General features: G+C 42.6%; 1 protein-coding gene across 1 annotated transcript in view; it reads left to right on the top strand.

Moving 5' to 3' along the window:
* Zfyve1 (zinc finger FYVE-type containing 1) overlaps positions 1 to 18,825 on the top strand; it is a 59,090-nt gene extending 40,265 nt beyond the window's left edge. The window contains exons 5-12 of the mRNA XM_076849922.1: positions 7,213 to 7,319; positions 9,482 to 9,590; positions 10,257 to 10,354; positions 10,441 to 10,558; positions 13,189 to 13,359; positions 14,027 to 14,207; positions 14,948 to 15,061; positions 17,101 to 18,825. Of these exons, the coding sequence (XP_076706037.1) occupies positions 7,213 to 7,319; positions 9,482 to 9,590; positions 10,257 to 10,354; positions 10,441 to 10,558; positions 13,189 to 13,359; positions 14,027 to 14,207; positions 14,948 to 15,061; positions 17,101 to 17,333 (1,131 nt within the window). The 3' untranslated portion in view covers positions 17,334 to 18,825. The remainder of the gene's footprint in view (positions 1 to 7,212; positions 7,320 to 9,481; positions 9,591 to 10,256; positions 10,355 to 10,440; positions 10,559 to 13,188; positions 13,360 to 14,026; positions 14,208 to 14,947; positions 15,062 to 17,100) is intronic.
* The last annotated feature ends 2,940 nt before the right edge of the window (positions 18,826 to 21,765 follow it).

Consider the following 21,765-nt stretch of genomic DNA (forward strand, 5'->3'; position numbering starts at 1 on the left):
GTATGTTTTCTTTGTCACCATATTTATATGTCTTTTTTTTGTTTGTTTGTTTTTCTTTTTGATTATTTATTTATTTATTTATTTATTTTTAATTAATTTTTATTGTAGGTTGTTCAAAACATTACATAGTTCTTGATATATCATATTTCACACTTTGATTCAAGTGGGATATGAGCTCCCATTTTTACCCCATATACAGATTGCAGAATCACATCATTTGCAGAACCATTGATTTACATATTGCCATTCTGGTGTCTGTTGTATTCTGCTGCCTTTCCTATCCTCTACTATCCCCCCTCCCCCCTCCCCTCCCCTCTTCTCTCTCTACCCCCTCTACTGTAGTTCATTTTTCCCCCATATATTTTTCCTCCTTTCCCCTCACTTCCTCTTGTATGTAATTTTGTATACCCCTGAGGGTCTCCTTCCATTTACATGCAACATTATTCTTTTTTATGTGGTTCCGAGGGTCAAACCCAGTGCCTCGCGTACAATTATGTCCTTTTATTAATAGTGGTTTCTTTTTTTTCCAGCTATATTTTCCATGTATATAAAGGTATTTTTCCACATTGTGCTTGTTTCCTTAGGATGATTGACTACTTCTACTATTTCTGACCAGCCTTTATGGAGTGCTTTCTCTATGCAGTGTACTGTAGGCCACTGTACTTCATATATATTATTAATTCCTTTTCTCCTCCGAATATCTGAGATAGGGAAATTGAGGTACAGGTTAATTGATTTCCATGAGATAACTCTAAGTAAGTGGTGAAAAATTTGAACTGGATAATCTGGCTCCCAAGAACTTTAATAATTTTTAAAAAATTTTTTGGTACTGGGGATTGAACCCAGGGGCACTTAACCACTGAGCCACATCCCCAGGCGTTTTTATTTTGAGATGTCGTCTTTCTAAGTTGCTTAGGGCCTTGTCAAGTTGCTGAGGCTGACTTTGAACTTGTGATCCTTTTACCTAAGCCTCCTGAGTCACTGGCATTCCAGGTGTGTGTAACCATGCCTGGCCACAAGAACTTTTGAGCCTATGGTGTAATCTTTCTCAGTTGTTAGTCCACTTCTAAGGCCAGAGGGTGTGTGTGTGTGTGTGTGTGTGTGCGCGCGCGCGTGCACACACATGCTGGGGATTGAACCTAATGTATGACATGTGCCAAGCAAGTTCTCTGCCAGTGATCTACTTATTCCATCAAAGATGTGATCATTTAAAAAGTTTTTGAAGTGTTGGGGCTGTAGCTCAGTGATAAAGCGCTTGCCTCACATGTGTGAGGTACTGGGTTCCATCCTCAGCATCACATACAAATAAATAAAGATATTATGTGTTTATCTACAACTAAAAAAAATTTTTTGTTAGTTCTTGAGCCAGACATGATAGTGCGTGATTTGATTAATTTTTAAAAAAAAAAGACATTCTGTTAAAAATCATAAAAGCAGGTGGATGCTGAGGCAAGGAGAATCACAAGGGTTTTTTTTTTTTTTTTTTAATTGTTGATGGACCTTTATTTTATTTATTTACTTATATGTGGTGCTGAGAATCAAACCCAGTGCCTCACACACGCTAGGCAAGTGCTCTACCACTGAGCCACAACCCTAGTCTCGAGAATCACAAGTTTAAGTCCAGCTTGGGCAACTCAGTGAGACCTGTTTTAAAATAAAATAAAAAATGGGCTGAGGGTATAGCTCAGTGGTAGAGTGTCCTTGGGTTCAATCCTTAGGGGGAAAAATTATAAAAGTAGTGTGTACTTGTGATAAATAATTCAAGTTGCACAGAAAAGTGAGGCATGAGTTAAGTCTTCTTCCCATTCCTTCCCTACCTACCCACCCTCACTCTGTGGAAATAACCATTGCTTTTACTTTTCAGTATATGTTTAGAAGTTTTCAGTGCTACATAGTACTTAAGTATATGTATGTAATGCATAATTTTTCTTCTTAAATAAATGGGACTATAGAAAAGTTAGATCCTTTTCTTATTCCAATGTACTGTTTTCTCTCTGCAGATAACCAGTATTAGTAATTTATTGTATATGCTTCTAGAAAATTTCAGTGTAATGTAAGTGCACAAATAGTATAATTTTATTCCTTTGTTAATGCTATCTTTAAACTACTCATACTTAGGTCTAGGAAAAAAACAACTCATTCAACTTCTGTATTACACACTCACAACAAAGATCATTTCTGATACCAGATGGTGGTTGTTCACACATACTAAGCAAGCTATCCATTCTGGAGCAGATGCCAGTTGGATTTATTATAATCCAGTTCAATTTGAACCTGGAAATAGTATCAAGATCCCATCTGATCTTAGAGCTCAGTCTCTAAGACTGCTCCCCTGACTATTTTTTTAAATTTTTTGGTACCGGGGATTGAACTCACAGGTACTTGACCACGAAGCCACATCCCCAGCCCTATTTTTTTTTTTTTTTAATATTTATTTTTTAGTTTTCGGCGGACACAACTTCTTTGTCCGTGGTGCTGAGGATCGAACCCGGGCCGCACACATGCCAGGCGAGCGCGCTACCGCTTGAGCCACATCCCCAGCCCCCCAGCCCTATTTTGTAATTGCTTAGCACCTTGTTGTTGTTGAGGCTGGCTATAAACTGGCCATCCTCCTACCTCACTTTCCAGAGCTGCTGGGATTAGAGGCGTTCTCCACCATGCTGGATAGAAATGATGAAGTGCATAGTACAAGTGGGAAAAGGGGCACAGAGCTTCCACACCATCTCTGCCTGAGCTACCCTCTAGGATGTCTAGAGACATCCACATATTCAACCATCCCAAAGCTCTCCCAACTGTGTCCTTTTGGGTCTGATTTAAACATGGGCAGCTGTTGAAATGTAATTGGACAAAAAGGGTATGATCTAATGCTGATAGTCTAAGTGGGAAAACCCAGCAAGGCCTGTCTGTTCAGATTCTTGCCCTCTCTTGGCAGCATTCCTTCCTCCTGGGAATGGGGCAGGATTCCTCTGGAATGAAGAGGATCTTATGACCTGCTCTCAGATAAGGATAGATCAGAGGATTTGTAGGATGAAGAGAGATAGGCAAGGAAAGATTAGAGGTTCACCTTGGGGAAGAAAAATTGGAGTTTCTATAACCTTCTTGAGGAGGGAGTTATGAGCCAGGAACTGTGGTTGGAAACCAAAAAATTTATCAATATCATAAATCTTAAGTTTGGTTTTTAAATATTTTAAAAAAATTTTTATGCTGGGGATTGAACCCAAGATCTTGCACATGCTAGGCACTGTGCCATTAGCTGTAACCCCGCTCTGGTTATCCAGAAAATGTGGAATTAGAAATGTAATTGATAAGAAAGAATGGAAAGTTTGGAGTGTGTGTGTGTGTGTGTGTGTGTGTGTGTTAGAGGGAGAGATCTGCAGCCACTGTTTGCCTGAGAATGGGTTCCCTGTGACACATCACTTTTTCTATCATTCAGCCACGTTGTAGTCTCCAGGCCCCAGTACCATTTTTTCTAGATGGGCTGTTTCCTTCTCCTCTGCTCAGGATCCACAGTACCACCAGTCAAGATACCTATAAAACATAACCTTCACTGAGCAGGTTAATCTGTTTAAAGGAAAGATGCTCAAGTCCCAGTTGTATGGGGGAATTAATATTGAATAAACTGTGGTTGTCAGTACTTATAGTTCTGAATAACTGGGAAAACTATTTTAAAATTGAGTTCCTATAGGTTTCAGGTAATATCTTCTTTAGTCTCTGATCATTAAAAGTAGAAATATTGACTTTCCAATTTCTTCAGATCAGGAAGCATCTATTAAATATTTATAAAATTGTGATGTTTGTTGCAGGTGGCAACATAGAGAAGAAATGTCATTTTGAATTAGGAATTTGACTGCCATCCCTTGATAACTGGAGCTAACCTTTATAGGTACAATAGAAAGAGGCATACTGTTGCCAGGGCAACTGAAGTTCAAGATCACCTGGTCTCCAGGCAACCTTTTCTAGACTCGCCTCAAATATTTTCCCAGGCACTCTAAGGAGAGGCCCTTCCCTGCTTTCCGCTTCCAGCTTTGGGACCTCAGGGAGAGCCCAAGAAACACCATGGAATGATGTGAGATTTGGACTTTTTTTTTTTTTTTTTTTTTCCTGTGGTGCTGGGAATTGAATCCAGGGTCTCATGTATGCACTCCACCACTGAGGTATATCCCTAGCCCTAAGTTTGGCATTGAACTGGCAAAATATATGGATCAAGTGGTAGGTACCTACTTTAAATTGAAAAGAAAAATCAGATTATAGAAAAATGTGGGCAGGGGGCTGGGGTTGTGGCTCAGCGGTAGAGCACTCATTTCCCATGTGCGGGACCCTGGGTTCGATCCTCGGCACCACATAAAAAAATAAATGAGTGAAATAAAGGTATTGTGTCCAACTACAACTATAAAATAAAAATATTAATAAAAAAGAAAAATAAAAATGTGGGCAGTTTCTCCGTATCCTTGTGTCTGAAACACTGACATCAAATTTCAGCAGTTACTATTATATTCTCAGTGCTTTTAAATCTTGTAAGGCTTTCTGAAACTTACTAAAGCTGGATTCATTGTTATCAGTGTGTGACTTGTAAAAGAAGTGACATACTTGTGCTCTTACTCAGTATGTGAGAGGGTAGGTGACCAGTGTCTAAAGGATAAGGCTGCTTTGTCTAAAAGCTCTTCTCTTTCCAATGTCATAAAGGATTACTGTTGCCTTGGGCAACATAAAGCAACAGTTACTAGGGCAGAGAATGATGGTAGTTCTAAGGGCATAAGAACCATGAGAAATTCTGCTGTGGATTGTTAAATGCCAAGCCTTGAGATACTTAAAAATGTACTGGGTGTGGTGATGTGTACTTGTAATCCCAGCTACTTGAAAGGCTGAGACCTTGGCAATTTAGTGAGACCTTGTCTCTCAAAAAAATAAAAAGAGCAGGAGATGTGACTCAGAGTGCCTCTAGGTTTAGTCCCCAGTACCACTAAATAAATAAAATTGAATTAAGATGAAAAATAAAAAGGGCTGGGTTGTTGCTTAGTGGCAGAGCACTTGCCTAGCATGCTTGAAGTCCTGGGTGGAATCACCAGTATTGGGGGTGGCTAGTTTGGGAGTAGTTAGCCTTAAACTTAGAAGGGTCTATGGGAATGGGATGAAGCCTGGGACCAGGAAGGAAGAACAGCAGTTGGTTTGCAAGTGGGGCTTGGTGCCAGGCCACTTCATTCTAAAGGTTCGAATTGAGTGTGGAGACCAAAGCTAGGATTTGGAGGAGGGTACAAAAGTAGGGAACTTCTTTCATAGCATTTATGATCTATTTTGGAGGTAAAAATACATGTAATAGACCCATACCTTGCACTACTGTCTATATCTAGTTTGGGAGTGGAGTACCAAGGGGCTTCAGAAAGGGCAGAGGAATATTGTTTTCAGTGGTTGGGAAGGGTTTATTAGAAGAGGTAGGATCAAAATAATTCCTAAAGGATGGGTCTCATTTACAAGTAGGAGAGAAGAGACCCATGTGTGGACAGAAGGTGAAGCCCTGCTTCTCATTTATTCTCATTATTCATAAATTTATTCATGTTCTCTTAAAATCTTTACTTTTACTAAGTTATTCCTCACAAAATTATACCCAAGGAGGATATGACTTAATATATATCATTATTTGTGAGACCATTTTTTCTTAATCTCAATCAAGGATTACAACTTGGTCAGCTATCACTAGCAGATGGTGTTTAATGGGCCTGCCCATTATTTTTGTGGAACCTGAATTTAAAGGCCCTTGGGTGAGTCATGGGCCACTACTCTTGTTAAGACAAGAGTTGACCTGACTGGACTCAGCATTGATAGCATGTGCCTCTGTTAGCACTGAAGTTTGCAACTCTTGGTATTAAGACTTCATTGAAAATAGAAAAAGGAAACTTTTTTATTTTTTGTAGTACTTAGAGCACTCTACTACTGAGCTACTTCCTCAGCCCTTTTTATTTTGAGATAGGGTCTTGCTAAGTTGCTAAGGATGGTCTTGAACTTACAGTCTTCCTGCCTCAGCTTCGCAAGTCACTGGGATTGCAGGTGTGTTTCACTATAGCCAGCTGAAAAGGAATCTTAAATAAGAAGTTCTCATTAAGTGGGAATTCTTCTGAGCTTGAGTTTAATATCTAATCTTCCCCTTTCCCAAATTTCATCTTAAAATTTCTCCTGCCCCTTTAAAAAAAAAAAATATATATATATATATATATATAATTTTAAGTTGTAGTTGGACACAATACCTTTATTTTATTTATTAATTTTTTTATCTGGTGCTGAGCATCAAACCCAGTGCTCCCCGGTTGCTACTCGCAAACGCTCTACTGCTGAGCCACAACCCCAGCCCCTCTTCTGCCCTTTTCATTAAAGGAAGTAACATCTCGTCCTTTTGTTTTCAGCTACTTTCCCTTCTCTTCCCCTGAATCGTGTCTGGCTATCTCAGACTGTGGGACTACAGAAACTCTGAACAGAATCCACTGGATAATTCTTAAAGCCTAGAAATCCCATTGCTATAATTAGTTTGAAGAATTCTTTGAATATAAAGTAATGAGTGGCAACAGAGGATTAAATATGGATTCTACCTTTCAACATAAAATTTTATTTGCTTCTCAAATACTTTATCTTTCTTTTTGGCATTTACTTTGGCTATTTGCCATCTGGTAGGCTAGTAGAGTTGATAAATAACTGTGAAACGCTATAATAATTCTTCCTTGTTTTTTGGCCAGGGATGTGTTATTATCTACATTGAGATAGTTCTAATGTCTAGTGAACTCCAAGTGGACATCTGTGGTTGGAACTGAACCTCAGCTCACTTCTTGGCGTTCTGGAGCCATTCTCTTTGAGTCTCTCCTCTTGAGCCTCAGTGTTTTCTCCAGCTTCCTAAAAGATGATAGTCAATATTTGTATGGTCTTGAATAAAATACTGAATGTGTGAGGTAGTTTATAACCTCCCAGCAGTTAGGAGAGAACATAAGTCTGCATACTTTTTACCTCTTAGGCAATGGGCCATCACAAATGAGTTCTTTCCAAGGTTTCCTATATTGAGGACTGTACAGGTTGGGTCAAGGTTGAGGGTAAAGAGCAGCAGTTACTGTGTTTCCTCCTTGCCTGTGGTCCTGGTAAGAAATATGCTAGCAGTAAAAGGCAGGAAGAGGAAGGGCCAAAGCACAGGCTCTCTGCTGAGGACCTTCATGTGTCACCTTCCCTCCTTGGCAGGCACTGAGTGACCGTTTCAGCGGTGAGATCCCTGATGACCAGATGGCACACAGCTCCTTTTTTCCAGATGAGTACTTCACCTGCTCCTCCTTGTGCCTCAGCTGTGGGTAAGTGAGGCCAGTCCTGCTTCGCCTCCAGGGACTAGACGATTAGAGTAGTCATTCACTTGAGTGTATGTGCCAGTCACCTGGGGTCTGCCTAAATTTCAGGTTCTGATTAAAATCATCCAGGGCAAGGCCCAAGACGTGCATTTCCAACAAGTTTCCAGGTGATCATGATGAGTCACACTTTGAGATAGCAAGAGCTTCAAGGGTACATAGTTATGAAGGTTTCTCTGAAGATTCTAATCTGGTGTAGATGTGAAGTTGACTGGTTTCTGGTTTGGGCAGTTTTTATGACAGAAGATTTGGGGTTCTGTGCTTTTCTCTGTGTATTTTTTTTTTTTTTAAGAGAGAGAGAGAATTCTTTAATATTCATTTTCTAGTTTTCAGTGGACACAACATCTTTGTATGTGGTGCTGAGGATCAAACCGGGGCCGCACGCATGCCAGGCGAGCGCGCTACTGCTTGAGCCACATCCCCAGCCCCTTTTCTGTGTCTTTAACCAGGGCTTTCAATCATTTATTTATCGGTTGCTATTTATTAAACTAATATGCGAGTAACCTCCCTGCCCATGCCCAAGCCATGTGCAAAACATTGTGATATATATTTAACCTAGCTGATTCTTTTCATTGTGAGGGCAAATGATTAGAACATACTAGAATTTTCTAGGGAACTTTCAAAATTATTTAGGCCAGGGCCCCACCTCTGGGAATTCTCATTTATTGGATCTGGGGTAAGATCTCCAGATTGATGTATTTAGAAGACTCATTGGATGATTCAAAGACATAGCTTAATCTGAGAGCACTGAGTTAGGGCAGTACTTCTCAAATTTCAACCTGCATATCTATTACCTTAAGCTGTTAAAATACTGTTTCTGAACCTGCAGGTCTGGGTGGGACCCAAGATTCTTCTGCATCTGGAACAAGGGCCAGGTCATTGCCTGTGTAGCTAGTCCATGGGCCCTTCTTTGTTACTGAGGGATTAGAACAATGCTCCTCAAGCTTTAGTACTCATCTGAAAAACCTGAAAACTGTGTTAAAACAGATTGTTGGTCTCTTTTTCCCACAGTTTGATTCAGTAGGTCAGAGGTAGGACCTGGGAATTTGGATTTTAATAAATTCCTAGGTGATGCTGCTGTTGCTCTTTGGACCTACATCTGAAGATCGCTGTATTAATTGAACCTGTTGATGGCTATTAAATCACAGACTGGGTGCCTTGTCTGATCAACCCCAGGGGATTGAACCTAGTGTGTCTAGGTCAGATTGCAGTCTCCATGTCCTATAGATATTCCCCAAGTTCCCTTCATCATGGACTTAGCTCATATCAGGATCACTGCCCATGTTGCCAACATTTGCCTGTCTACAGGCAGAGACCTGAGCCCAGTTCTGTATTGGTCTTTTGGCTACCTGCTGTGGTACTGAACCACCTCTGACCTGGGTAAAAAGGTCTTGGCTCTTGGATTATACATTGTAGGCTAAAGAGAGCCAAGAAGTATCTTGGAGAGTTAGTTTGGGATGGGAAGAGGAATGTTAGTTGCCATATTACTTACCTTCCTTTCTGTTCTCCCTGTGAACCCAGCATGAGGGGCTTCAGCACTTCTGGATCATCACTTTTCCATTCTGAGCCTCACTGGGTTTCCAGAATTTTCTGTTTTATCACAGCAAAATTCCAAAGTCCTGACCTCTGTTTTTGCCTTGTCAGGATGGCAGAGCTCACTGTCATTTGGAAGTTTTTCTTGTTTGGCTTAAGCCTCCCCTTAATGCATTGCCAACTTTTGGGGGTTGGCTTGCATTTTGCATCTTGGAAGCCTGTTCTGGTTTAACTTTCCATTTCACCCTTTCTGGATTTTTAGTTTCTTGAAAGCCATGCAGGTTTCATCTTTGGTTAAGTTGGTGTCTTCTGGCTCCTCCATTCCTGTTGAGGGACCAGTTCTGTTTTTGTAAAAAGAAACTCTTTTTTCCCCATACAAGGGAGATGCTTGCTCTATCTCTGTCACACTGTTGATTGTAAGTGTAACAGAAGGGCTTCTGGATTTCCAGGGTCAGCTGCTCTCTGAGTCCCAGTAACAAAGATCTGCTTTTCGCCCTGTGCCTGGCTAGGGTTGGACTTTCTCTAAGTGGCACTGGCTCCTTTTGCTCTCTCATTGACTGTTTTGGGGTTTCCCTCAGGGTTGGATGTAAGAACAGCATGAACCACGGGAAGGAAGGAGTGCCTCACGAAGCCAAGAGCCGTTGCAGGTATTCTCACCAGTATGACAACCGAGTTTATACCTGCAAGGTGAGTTCTCAAAGTGTTTCCTTGCTCCAGCAGCAGGCTTGCTTGCATGCCTTCTCCTTTGGAAAGATTGGCTTGGGGCTGCCCTTTGCTGTATCCTGAAGTGTTCGATATTCAAATTGAATACCTTTGGAACTTTTCCCCAGCTGTATTCAAAAGAATACATGTCTTTATGGCTTTATTTATTTATTAATTATGTATGTTTATTTATTGATTTTTTTTTTTTTTTTTGGTACTGAGGATTGAATCCAGGGGTGCTTTACCACCAAGCCACATCCCAGCCCTTTTTATTTTTTAGAGACAGGGTCTTGCTGAGTTGTTTAGGGCCTCACTAAAGTTGCTGAGGCTGGCCTTAAAGATTTGATCCTCCTGTGTCAGCCTCCTGAATCACTGGGATAATAGGCATGAGCGACTGCATCCAGCTAAATTAGTTTTGATGTATTTTTCCTTTCTGTGATAAGTGTGTAATTTAGAGCCCAGGTTTTAGACCTGGGATGGGTACACATTTTATTATCTCTCAGAGCACTGGCTTCTTTAAAGAAACAAATCTTCTTAGGTGCTAAGTGGGGTGTGAAACCCTCAACCAGTATGGTTGCGGGGAGAGGAGAAGTGAAGAGGGCATGGGGCTGGTGTACCTAGAATAAGCTTGCAGAGTGCTCCATGTTGCAGGCCTGCTATGAGAGAGGCAAGGAAGTCAGCGTAGTGCCCAAAACATCTGCCTCCACCGACTCTCCCTGGATGGGTCTTGCAAAATATGCCTGGTCTGGGTGAGTTTAAACAACGTAACTAAAGGTTTGTTGGTGTTTGTCTCCCAAGGGCCTGAGTGGATAATACTTTATCCTCCTCCTCCTAGATATGTGATCGAGTGTCCAAACTGTGGCGTGGTCTATCGTAGCCGGCAGTACTGGTTTGGGAACCAAGATCCTGTGGATACAGTGGTGCGAACAGAGATTGTGCATGTGTGGCCTGGAGTAAGAACTCTTACATTGATTTTTCCTCCTTCCTTTTGTTTTGTTCAGTTATTCATGTGTAGGAAGAAGTGGAGCTTGTTTAGAAGGAAGGTTAGCCATGAATTTCAAAACATGAGTGCTGTAGAAAGGCAAGATCTGGAAGCCTTTCCTGTTACAACTATTGAATTGTTTTTATTTCTTCTTGCATAAATGGTAGGAGCACAACTTTAAGTGAAGTAAGCTAAAAATTAATCTGTCATTGTCCTTTAGCAAATACAGCTTTATTTTCTAATGTTCTCACTCATTTTCCATATGCAGATGTTTTTATAGATGCAGTTCATTTATTTTTTTGCTTGTTTATTTATTAATTTATTTAGAGACAGAAACTTTCTGTGTTGCTTGTCTTTGTCTGAGACTCATAGACTCAAGCAATTTTCCTGTTTCAGCCTCCTGAGTTATAATAGCTAGGACTATAGGCATGTGTCACTATGCCCAGCCTGATTGTGACTTAAATTCCATTTTTCTCATGATAGAATTCATTTTGTCCAAGACTATAGTTGGGATTTACCATTCCCTTATTTTTGGACATTTATGTTTTTTTAATGAATTTTTTATGAGCAATAAAAATGTTTTAGTGACCATCTTTATGTAAGAAAGTAATTTATTTGTTCTGGGAAATTTTCTTGAAGGATATGCTAGGAAGTAGAATTTTTGTAGACCTTTATTTACTTTATTTACTGTTTTTAATTTGATATTGAATGCAAAGGTTTTGGAAAAACAGACCTGTTTAGGAGGCAGTGATTTGGTACTTTCATTCCATCAAATCACTGTTCACATCTGGGTGTAGTCTATGCCTATAGTCCTAGCTACTTGGGAAGATTACTTGGACCTGGGGGTTAAGGTCAACCTGGGCAACTTGGTGAGATCTTGTCTCCTCCCACTCCTCACTGCCCCCCCCCCCAAAAAAAAAAAATAAAAAGGAAAAAGGAAAAAGAGTGAAAAGTCACTATTCACACTTGGAATTATTCATAAATCATAACAAATCCTACACCTTTTCCCTTCATGGAAAAAGACAAGTGGTTTTCTCAAAAAGGAATTATTTCACTCTGTTGTCCCCTTGCTGTATAATTTCTACTGACTAGCTGTCTATATTAGTCACATTTCCTTATCTGGCAAATACCTGAGATAATCAACTTCTAAAGAGAAAGTTTTGCTCTGGTTCAGAATCAGTCCCTGATCACTTGGCCCTATTGCTTCAGGCCTGTGGCAGTACAGTACATTGTGATGGGAAATTCCCATTTATCTCATGGCCAGGAATCCAAAGAGAAAGAAACCTAAAACCTCACATTGGGCCCCACCCCTCAAAGTACCTACCACCTTCCAATAAAACCATCCTTTAACACATGGGCCTTTGGGGAACATTCCAGAGTTAAAATAGCCCATTTCTACCTGCCAATCCACCTTTAACTTTTCTGATTCCTACAGTTACATGAAATTGGGAATTTCCTTATTTTCCTTTACTCCCCACCCCCAATTTCTGTGCCCACTAAAATTTGTTATTGTTGTATAGTTTTCTTTATGGAGCCCACATCCTTGGCCAGATGAGTTTTTTTTTTTTTAAATACACAACAGCAGAATGTATTACAATTCTTATTACACATATAGAGCACAATTTTTCATATCTTTGTATAAAGTATGTTCATGCCAATTCATGTCTTTATACATGTACTTTTTTTTGCATTACAATTATTATTACACATATATTTTTTTGAGAGAGAGAGAGAGAGAATTTTAATATTTATTTTTTAGTTTTTGGCGGACACAACATCTTTGTTTGTATGTGGTGCTGAGGATCAAACCCGGGCCGCACGCATACCAGGCGAGCGTGCTACTGCTTGAGCCACATCCCCAGCCCCTTATTACACATATATACCACAATTTTTCATATCTATTTGTATATAAAATAGGTTGACACCCAATTCAAGTCTTCATACATGTACTTTGGATAATGATGTCCATCACATTCCACCATCCTTGCTAATCCCCTGCTGGCCAGATGGTTTTGATGACCAAGGCTATGCGATCCTAAGGATTTAATATGATCTAAAAGTGAGGAAGTAAAATGATAAGATAGTTTCTATTCTAGTAAATTTACTCTTAGGCTGCTTCTCTCATAATCTTTGGGATTAGGAGAATACATTGCTTTTTATGTGTCTGCTCATTGATTGTTTTAACATAGTTTGTACAGTACAGTGTGCCCAAAACTGTTCTGGATGCTAGCAGGAGTCAACATACATAATAGATATTGCACTTACACAGAAATAGCATTTCTAGAGGTAGGTAGGTGTTAGCGGAGTTAGAGAGGAAGGATTCCTAACTGAGCCTGGGTTGAGATGCTTCATGGACAAAGTGTTGCCTCCTATACCGTAGGGATAAAATAAGTCCTGAGTTAAAACAGCTGCACATCAAGTCTTATGGTCAATTTAACAAGAATAAATCAGTGCCGTTGGGTGCAGCATTGCCTAGAAGCCATGGATTCTCCATTTTTCCATGCCAAGGAGTTGTAGTTCTGGTTGGCACCAGGGACCCCTCCCTTCTTCCTTGCAGTTCCTTCACTCAGAGCATGACGGGATCCTGCATTTTCATTCCAGACTGATGGGTTTCTGAAGGACAACAACAATGCTGCCCAGCGCTTGTTGGATGGGATGAACTTCATGGCTCAGTCTGTGTCTGAGCTAAGTCTTGGGCCCACCAAAGCTGTGACTTCCTGGCTGACAGACCAGATTGCCCCTGCCTACTGGAGGCCCAATTCCCAAATCCTGGTATGGTGTGACAGGATGCCCCTTCATTCCCGGTACAGCCCATCCTTCCTCCACTGCTTGGTCCAGGACTAAGCTGGTTCTGTGAACTAGGTGCAGTTTCCCCCAGGTAGTTATCTCAAAGGGTATTAGAACGGGTAGGAACTTTGAGGCAGTTTCTCCTTAGATCACCAATTTCCTTTTGTGTTGTTACACAAATATTTTCTTCTTTTATTGATGCATTATGATTATGCTTAATAATGGGAGTTGTTGCTAAATATTTGCACGTACACATAATTTGGTCAGTTTCATTCCCCACTATCTGCAAGTCTTTTCTTTGTGGTGGGTTATGGTTTCTTTACCTGTGAGAGTCAGTTAATATTGCTCAGATGTTTGAGGCCATAGATATAGAATCTGGAGAAAGAAGCTTTTTAAAGGTCTTTGAGGGTCATCTTGGCTTGATACATAAATCACTAGGACACAGCCAGAAAGCACAGAGCTTCAGTTCATTACCTTCTTACAGGAAATAATCCCATCCTTTCTATGTTCAGATAACTAGTATTACTGGATAATTTGGGTCCTGACTGAGAAACAACCTACCTCCCTGATTTGCTCCCACCTCCCCTATCTTGTGTTAGCTGACAGACATGTACAATTCCTGCCTCTCTGTTGTGTTTTTGGATTAAAACAGAGCTGCAACAAGTGTGCGACATCCTTTAAAGACAATGACACTAAGCATCACTGCCGGGCCTGTGGGGAGGGCTTCTGCGACAGCTGTTCATCTAAGACCCGGCCAGTGCCCGAGCGGGGCTGGGGGCCTGCACCCGTGAGGGTGTGTGACAACTGCTACGATTCCAGGAATGTCCAGTTAGGTAACGTGGGGACGGAGAGCTTCCAGGGCGGAGGGGGTCCATCCTCCTTCCTTTTCACTGGGTCAGGACTCCTGCTACCCCAGCCCTGCTCCTAACCACATCACTATTCTGAGAGTAGCTGATCTGCTGGCACAGCCAGTCGTCCTTTAAGCTCTCTCTCTCTTTTTTTTTTTCCCCATTTTCGGTACTGGGGAAGACCCAGCGCCCCACACATGCTAGGCAAGTGATCTATCTCTGAGCCACTTTCTCGATCCTCTGTTAGGTTCTTCCTTAGCAGGGTTCTGTGAATGCTGTTCCTGGGGGGTGGAGTTTGAACCTGGTTGAGAGACCATATTGCTTCTGCCTACTGGAGGCCAAACTCATGAGCAACGGAAGTGCTTCTGAGGGAAGGAACCCACACATAGCCGCTAATCCCTGCAAAGCCTGCAGTTCTTATCAGAGATGGCTTCGACTAAGTCCTCTTCCTAGAGAAGGTTCTAGGTCATGCTTACAGAACCTCTCTGGCTTACTTTAAGAGAAGGTTATGAAGTAGTTACAAAGGATTGGAGGTAAAAGACAATAGCTGTCATACCACTTTCAGGGTCTGGGCTGACCTGGCCCACAGCCCAGACACTTGGAATCACTGCAGGCCAGCACAGTGGTCCAAGGAGGTGAATCCAAAAGAGCTCTGCTGAGGCCCTGAGAGTTTTCCATTTGGTAGACGACTAAGGCAACATCTTTTCCTTTATCATTTCCCACAGATGTTACTGAGGCACAGGTAGACGATGAAGGCGGAACACTCATTGCTCGGAAGGTGGGAGAGGCTGTGCAGAACACCTTGGGAGCCGTGGTGACAGCCATTGACATACCACTAGGTGGGCCTGGCAGTGTCTGTCTGGGGTGTAAAGGATGTGGGATGAGAGTTTTTGTGGGTACTCTGGGTTCTCATTGATTTTTCAAAGGTTTGAAAGGTAGATTGGAGTTGGGCATCAAGGAATCAATTATAATTTTACATTTGCTTGCTGCTGCAGCATCTCTGAGTGGTTTTCTCTTTGTTCCTAGAGGCCATCCCTTTACATTTCCATTGCTGCCTAACACACTACCTTGAAATGAAAGGCCTATCAGTAGCTATTTTATGTCTTAAAACTGTGTGGGTGTAGAAGTCAGGAAGGGTAATTATTCTGCTCCTGGTGGCATTATCTAAAGTTACTATGTGATATTTCAGCATTTTTTTTGGTAGCAGGAGATTGAATCCAGGGGCACTCTACCACTGAGCCACATCTCCAGCCCTTTTAAATTTTTATTTTTTATTTATTTATTTTTTTCCAAATGTACAATACTCCTGCCTTAGCCTCTTGAGTTGATGGGATTGCAGGGATACACCATTATGCCCAGCTGGACTGGTCTGGAATGTCTAAGCTGATTTACAGGGGCCTTAAGGGGACTGGAAGCTTGGCTCAGCAGAGTGGCCCTCCCTCTCTGTGTTCCCCCAAGACAACTTTTTTTTTTTTAATATCTTTATTTTATTTAGTTGTTTTAATTGGCTCTGGGAATTGAATCCAGTGCCTCTGCAACCCCAACTCCCCCAAGACTTCTTCATGTGGTGTATCCAGTGGTAGTTGGACTTAAGTGGTTACTTGAGGGTTTAAGAGCTAATGTTTGAAGACATAGAAGCCTCCTGGGCCTGCCAACTGGTACATCTTCTGTACTCTGTTTCAGTGAGTCAAAACCTGCCTACATTCAAGGAAGGGGACAGGAGTGTCAAGATGGAAAGCAGTTAAAGAACTTGTGGCTATCTTTACTGCAGTAGCCAAGCTATTATTAATTTAGCTTTTAAGATCCAGATGTGAGGGCTACTTGGAGCTAAGGTGGGAGGAGGGAGAGGAGGGAAAATCCACCAGTGGGTAGAGGACTTTGGCAGGGTTGGCCAGGCCTGGGGATCATTTGGTACACTGTGGGGGAAAGACCAATGTCTCCTGGGTAGGCAGTTATGAAAACAGCTTGGGTCAAACTTAAACATTGTGGCCTACAAAATGAGCAGATGATGAGGTTTTGACTCAAGGGTGTGGGATTAGATGGATTAGTCCAGGCTTGAAGCTCAGGTTGCTTCTGCCCTCAGGGTCACCTGGGAAAGGCATGGGCTGCCCTTGGCACAAATGGCCTGCTACCTCTGCTTCCCAGACTCACTCACTGAGTACCAACCCGGCAAGTGTGTTAGACATGTTATTTCTTGTCATCCTCATAAATAGCTCTTGGAAGGGGTTGTTAGATGCGTAAGCGCCAAAAAGTGAAGTAACCGCTGTTAATCCTACAGCCACTAGTTGACTTGTGCTCGGCAGAACTGGGACTTCGAAGGAGGTCTCACTTCAGAGTCAGTACTTTTTTTTATAGTTCTCCAGTGTGTCTTGGTGCAGCTATACTTGAGGTTCACCTGGAGAACTTAATAGATAAGTGAATATCAGTGCCTTGGCCCTACCCCAAAGATTCTCATCCTGATGGTCAGGGTAGAGGCCGGGCATCTGCATTTTTTAAAAGCACTATAGGAGAGGGGCTGGGGATGTGGCTCAAGCGGTAGCGCGCTCGCCTGGAATGCGTGCGGCCCGGGTTCGATCCTCAGCACCACATACAAAGATGTTGTGTCTGCCGAAAACTAAAAAATAAATATTAAAATTCTCTCTCTCTCTCTCAAAAAAAAAAAATGATTAGCACATTCACTGGTGGGAACAAGTGAACAAGTTGGGTAGGGGTGATTGGTTAGTACAAGAGGGAGATTCGTTTTAAAAAAAAAAAAAAAAAAAAAAGCACTATAGGAGATTCTGTGTGCAAGCCAGTATCTGAAGATGCCTTTTTGCCAGTTGGGACTTGGGGTACAGGGTATGTTGTGTCCTGACCATCGCCTTTCTTCCCTCTGCAGGCCTGGTGAAGGACGCGGCCAGGCCTGCCTACTGGGTGCCCGATCATGAGATCCTGCACTGCCACAACTGCCGCAAGGAGTTCAGCATCAAGCTCTCCAAGCACCACTGCCGCGCCTGCGGACAGGGCTTCTGTGATGAGTGCTCCCATGACCGCCGGGCTGTTCCCTCTCGTGGCTGGGACCATCCTGTCCGAGTCTGCTTCAACTGCAATAAAAAGCCCGGTGACCTTTAACCCCAGCTCCCTCTTTCCAAGTCCTTCACAATTCCTTAGGTTCTCAGGGTTAGAAACAAAAGTCTCATTGAGGTAGGCCCTCCTCCCAGTCACCTGTTGTGGTATGTGTTCTCTCCTCTCCTCATCCTTGGGCCACTTTCCCTCTGTGGGGGTGAGCCTGACGGCAGGCCCGAAGGCATAAACCCCTCAGGGCAAGGGACCGAGCAGCTCTAAGCAAAGGGTGGTGAACCCAAATCCGTTGCATTTATTTCAGCTAAAAATAATAAATATATATATATATATATATTGACATATACATATGAAAGGAACTTGGGAGTGTATTGAGGCTGCTGCTGGCTGTGAAGACTTACCCCAGTCTGTCCCCACTACAGGTATGGGATGGCAGTGGCAGCAGGTCTTCCCCACAAAGCCAAGCCAGGTCCAGAGCCACTGCGTTGCTGGTCGCCTTTTGCTGCTTCTCTGCAAGCCTTGGCAGCCTCCCTTTCCTGACTTTTCCCTTCCGGCCCCCCAGCTGCCTGGTTGGTGGGTCTCCCAGCAATGCCTACTTGAGGCAGCCTGAAGGGAATTCTGCTTGGGCCCTCAGGGAGCTGAATCCCAATTCTTGGATTAAGCCTGTTAAGCCTGTTTTAGAGACCAACCAGCTTATTGTGCGGGTCTTAGGGGTGTATGGAAGGTCAGAAGTTGGGTCTTCAGTCCTGAGAAGTCAAGTTCAGGTGCTGTGATGTCCCTTGTAGTTGGGGAGAGTCCCAAAGGACTTGGGTCTTCCCCAGCAGCCTTTCCTGCTCCTTAATGCTTCTGTTTCCACTAGGCTATTCTGGAAGGCCGCACTTTTGCTCCTAAATCAAAGCACCTGCTACCCTCCTCCCCCTTGAGCCTATCGTCTGCTTCTGAGTTTCGCACTAGAATTTTTATTGCATAAAGTGTCTTAATTCTTTGTTTCCAGACACACAACCCCTCTAGCTATTGGAGGGGTAATCATGAGTAACCTTCCAGGGAAACAGAGCACAGAATGGACTGTTAGTTGTTTTTTTAAAAGTATATATAAATATTTCAACAGATCATAAAAGAAAAATTCTATGTCTTTGGTCCATGCAAGGGAAGTCAAATGAATGTTTCTCATCAAGAGCTTGGACATTTATACCTATCATGACTGGAAAGAGACTGTTGTGCCGAAATCCTGTCATCGGGCGGAGTTTATCTTCAGTGGCCAAAAAAAGAATTAAAGCAACATAGTTCCTGACTGAGCTGGCTGGTGGGTGGAGCTTTGGGGAGGTGCATTGGGCGGCCATTCCTGGCTTGAGTATCTGTGGGATGTGAGCCCCAGAGTGAGTTAGTCTCAGACCTGCGCCTTCCTGTCTCCTGTGGACCAGCGACTGAGGCCCTACTTGAACTGTGTATTATCAAATTCGCCATCATAAAAGAATCTTCCTGCTGAACATGGACTGTGCTGATTCTTTCCTCTAATTCCATCAGTAAATCTTTTTCCAGTTGATGGGAAAGTATCTGGTGGCTTGCAGAGCAGTCGCAAAGCGACAGGCTTACGTCTGGAGTGGTAGTGCTGCCTGAAAATGGTTGCTTGTTACTCTGACAAATAAGTGCTTTTCCCTAGAAAAAGTATAAGCAAATACCACAAAACCATTATCACATGGACTGGTTTTTTAATCTCAAAATGACAGACAGTTTTTCCCCAGCTGTTGGGCAGATAAGACAGCTTGCCCCACATCAGTTTGCCCTCTGGGGCCAGAACTTTTTAGGGACTAGAGGACCACAGAGTTCCTCAGGCCTTGTCACAGCAGTGTGGAGCTTAAGTGAAGCCAGGAGACAGCTGTAGTAAGGCTGAGCAAGGCCAGCTGGGCACCAAGTGGGGGATTGTGTGACTCAGTGGCAGCAGCTTTTTAATTACTTGGGTTCTTTGGGTTCAACTTTGGTAGTCATCATGCCAGGGTCTTAGGGGAATCCTCTCTCAGAAAAGACTGGGTGTTACTCCTCATTTCAATGTCAAGATTTAATATAGGCGTTATTAGTGACCTTTTAATGTGAAATTTCCCATGCTTCATCTGATTCCTGTGTCGTCTACCATCTTCCCATTCTTGGTGGCCACTGACACTTGTCTATCCCTTCTCCTCTTCCTTGTTCTTGTTCCTTTCCCTCATTTCTTCTTTCCTTCCACCCTTCTCTCATATTTTGGATGAGTAGGGCAGGTTAGGGAGGGTTTGAGGAGGAGAGGTGAAAGGTGGTGACCCCATTAGACTTGGTCAGCAGTTCTGTCGTCAAGCTGGAGCACCCCTAACCCTGAGCATGTGAATGCTGAGCCATGTGGTCGTGACATTTCTAGCCCATCAACCTTCATAAGGCTCTTTAATAGAAATCGCACAGAAAAAGTCCCTTTTTATGCTAGTCCAATCAGTGGAGGAGAAGGGTACCAGTGTCAAGTTGGAGATTCTTTTCCTAGTCGCAATCCCAGTCTCAAATTGATGAAGTAAATGCAGGCTGAAAGCAAAGGAGGGAAAAAACTGGCTCACCTTAATTTTCTCCAACTCAACACCACAAAACCAACCAGCACCCAGATTAAGAAACATGGCTAGCAAGTCAGTGAGACCCTGTCTGTAAGTAAAATACAAAATAAGACTGGGGATATGGCTCAGTGGTCGAGTACCCCCACCCCTGAAAAAAACATGGCTGGACTTTAGGTACTTCCCGTCCACCCCTACCCCCAGGAATAAGTACTGTCCTGATATTGAATAGCACAGATCAGTTCCCCTGCCGTTGCTGGGGAGGTGTTACATGAACATTTTAAATAACTGTGAACACCGGCTTACAGGTAGTGAAGGTAGCTGAACCTCATGAGCTATAGCTACAAGTTTCATCTTTTTTTTTTTTTTTTAAAGAGAGTGTAAGAGAGAAAGAGAATTTTTTTTAATATTTACTTTTTAGTTTTCAGCGGACCCAACATCCTTCTTTGTATGTGGTGCTGAGGATCAAACCCGGGCCGCACACATGCCAGGCAAGTGTGCTACCGCTTAAGCCACATCCCCAGCCCTACAAGTTTCATCTTGTGTAGCTGAACTAAGTGGCCTAAGCAGTGGGACCCAGTGAGAGCTTCACACATCCATTGGGTTTAATTGGCTGGTTGAATTATTTGGAAATTGGATTAGGGACTCTTGGGAGGTTTATGAGGTTGACGGAAGGCAGGCCCTTATTCATGTTCATGTCTTGCAGGAGATACTTGCTCAAAGAGATTCAGAGGCCAAACTGCCTGGCAAGTAGGACTTGAGTTGTCACCTGGGTCCAGGCAGGCCTGTGGCCATGGCACTGTGAAACTTCTCCCCTCAAGTTTTCCTTCCTCTTCAGATTATGAATTCTCTTCCCCGATAAGAACAGGGTCTTTTCCACAAGAGGAAAGTTGAAAAGCCAAGGCTTCTACTGTTGTCACAGGTGGGCTTAGCTTTGTTATCTATAAACTTTCCCGTTGTCCTCAAGTTTTTATGACGAGGACAGTAATCAAGTTGGCCTAGTCTATACCACAAGAGCTAAGCTTCCATTTGTTAGAAAATCCTGATATAATGGTAATTTTGCTACCATATTTGTTTCTTCAGCTTCAGAACTACTGTCACTCACAGTGGAAATCAACTTGTGTATTCTCGTCATTAATGGAATTATTTTTAGTCACTGTACACAATCTGACCTCTACATTTATTAAGTTGTGCCTGGTGCCTTATAAAAATTTTATTAAACTTCTTAAGTATCACAAGGGCTGGCGAGGTGGCACATGCCTGTAATCCCAATGGCTTGGTAGGCTGAGGCAGGAGGATCTTGAGTTCAAAGTCAGCCTTAGCAACTTCGTGAGGCCCTAAGCAACTTGGCAAGACCCTTTCTCAATAAAAATCAACCTCGGGGTGTGGTTCAGTGGTTATGCAACCCTGGGGTTCAATCCCAGGTCAAAAAAACAAACTCAGGTACATTTGACCAGAGCCATTTTAGCCATTTTACTGTTAATAGACAAGCCTCAGTGCCACACTATCATGCTGTTACCTTTAGTTCTAGCCTGAATCTCTAAGGCGCTGGTCCCATCCTTAGTCTACTCTCTTCAGTGTACTACTATTTTTCTTCCTGCCTCCTTTATGGGTTATTATAAGGATCAAATCAATTAGGGATAAGTTTCTTATAAAATGTGAGACATTAAAAATATTACAACCTATAGTTCAACTATTACATAACCAGTCATATTTTCACCCATTTTCTGGATTTTGGTTCCTTGTAAGCTGTATGAGGTTTCTGGCAGGAAGTACCTGGAACATTCAAGAGGATAAGAGCTATGTTCCAAATGAAGCTGTGGCCTTTGGTCACAACCACCCACAGTCCAACAGGAAGGGAGCCAGGGAATGAACAAGCCCACTTGATGTCCTCTTGCCCTTTGCATTCCTGCTGGTTC

Source organism: Callospermophilus lateralis, chromosome 3, assembly GCF_048772815.1.
Source record: "Callospermophilus lateralis isolate mCalLat2 chromosome 3, mCalLat2.hap1, whole genome shotgun sequence".
NCBI lineage: Eukaryota > Metazoa > Chordata > Mammalia > Rodentia > Sciuridae > Callospermophilus > Callospermophilus lateralis.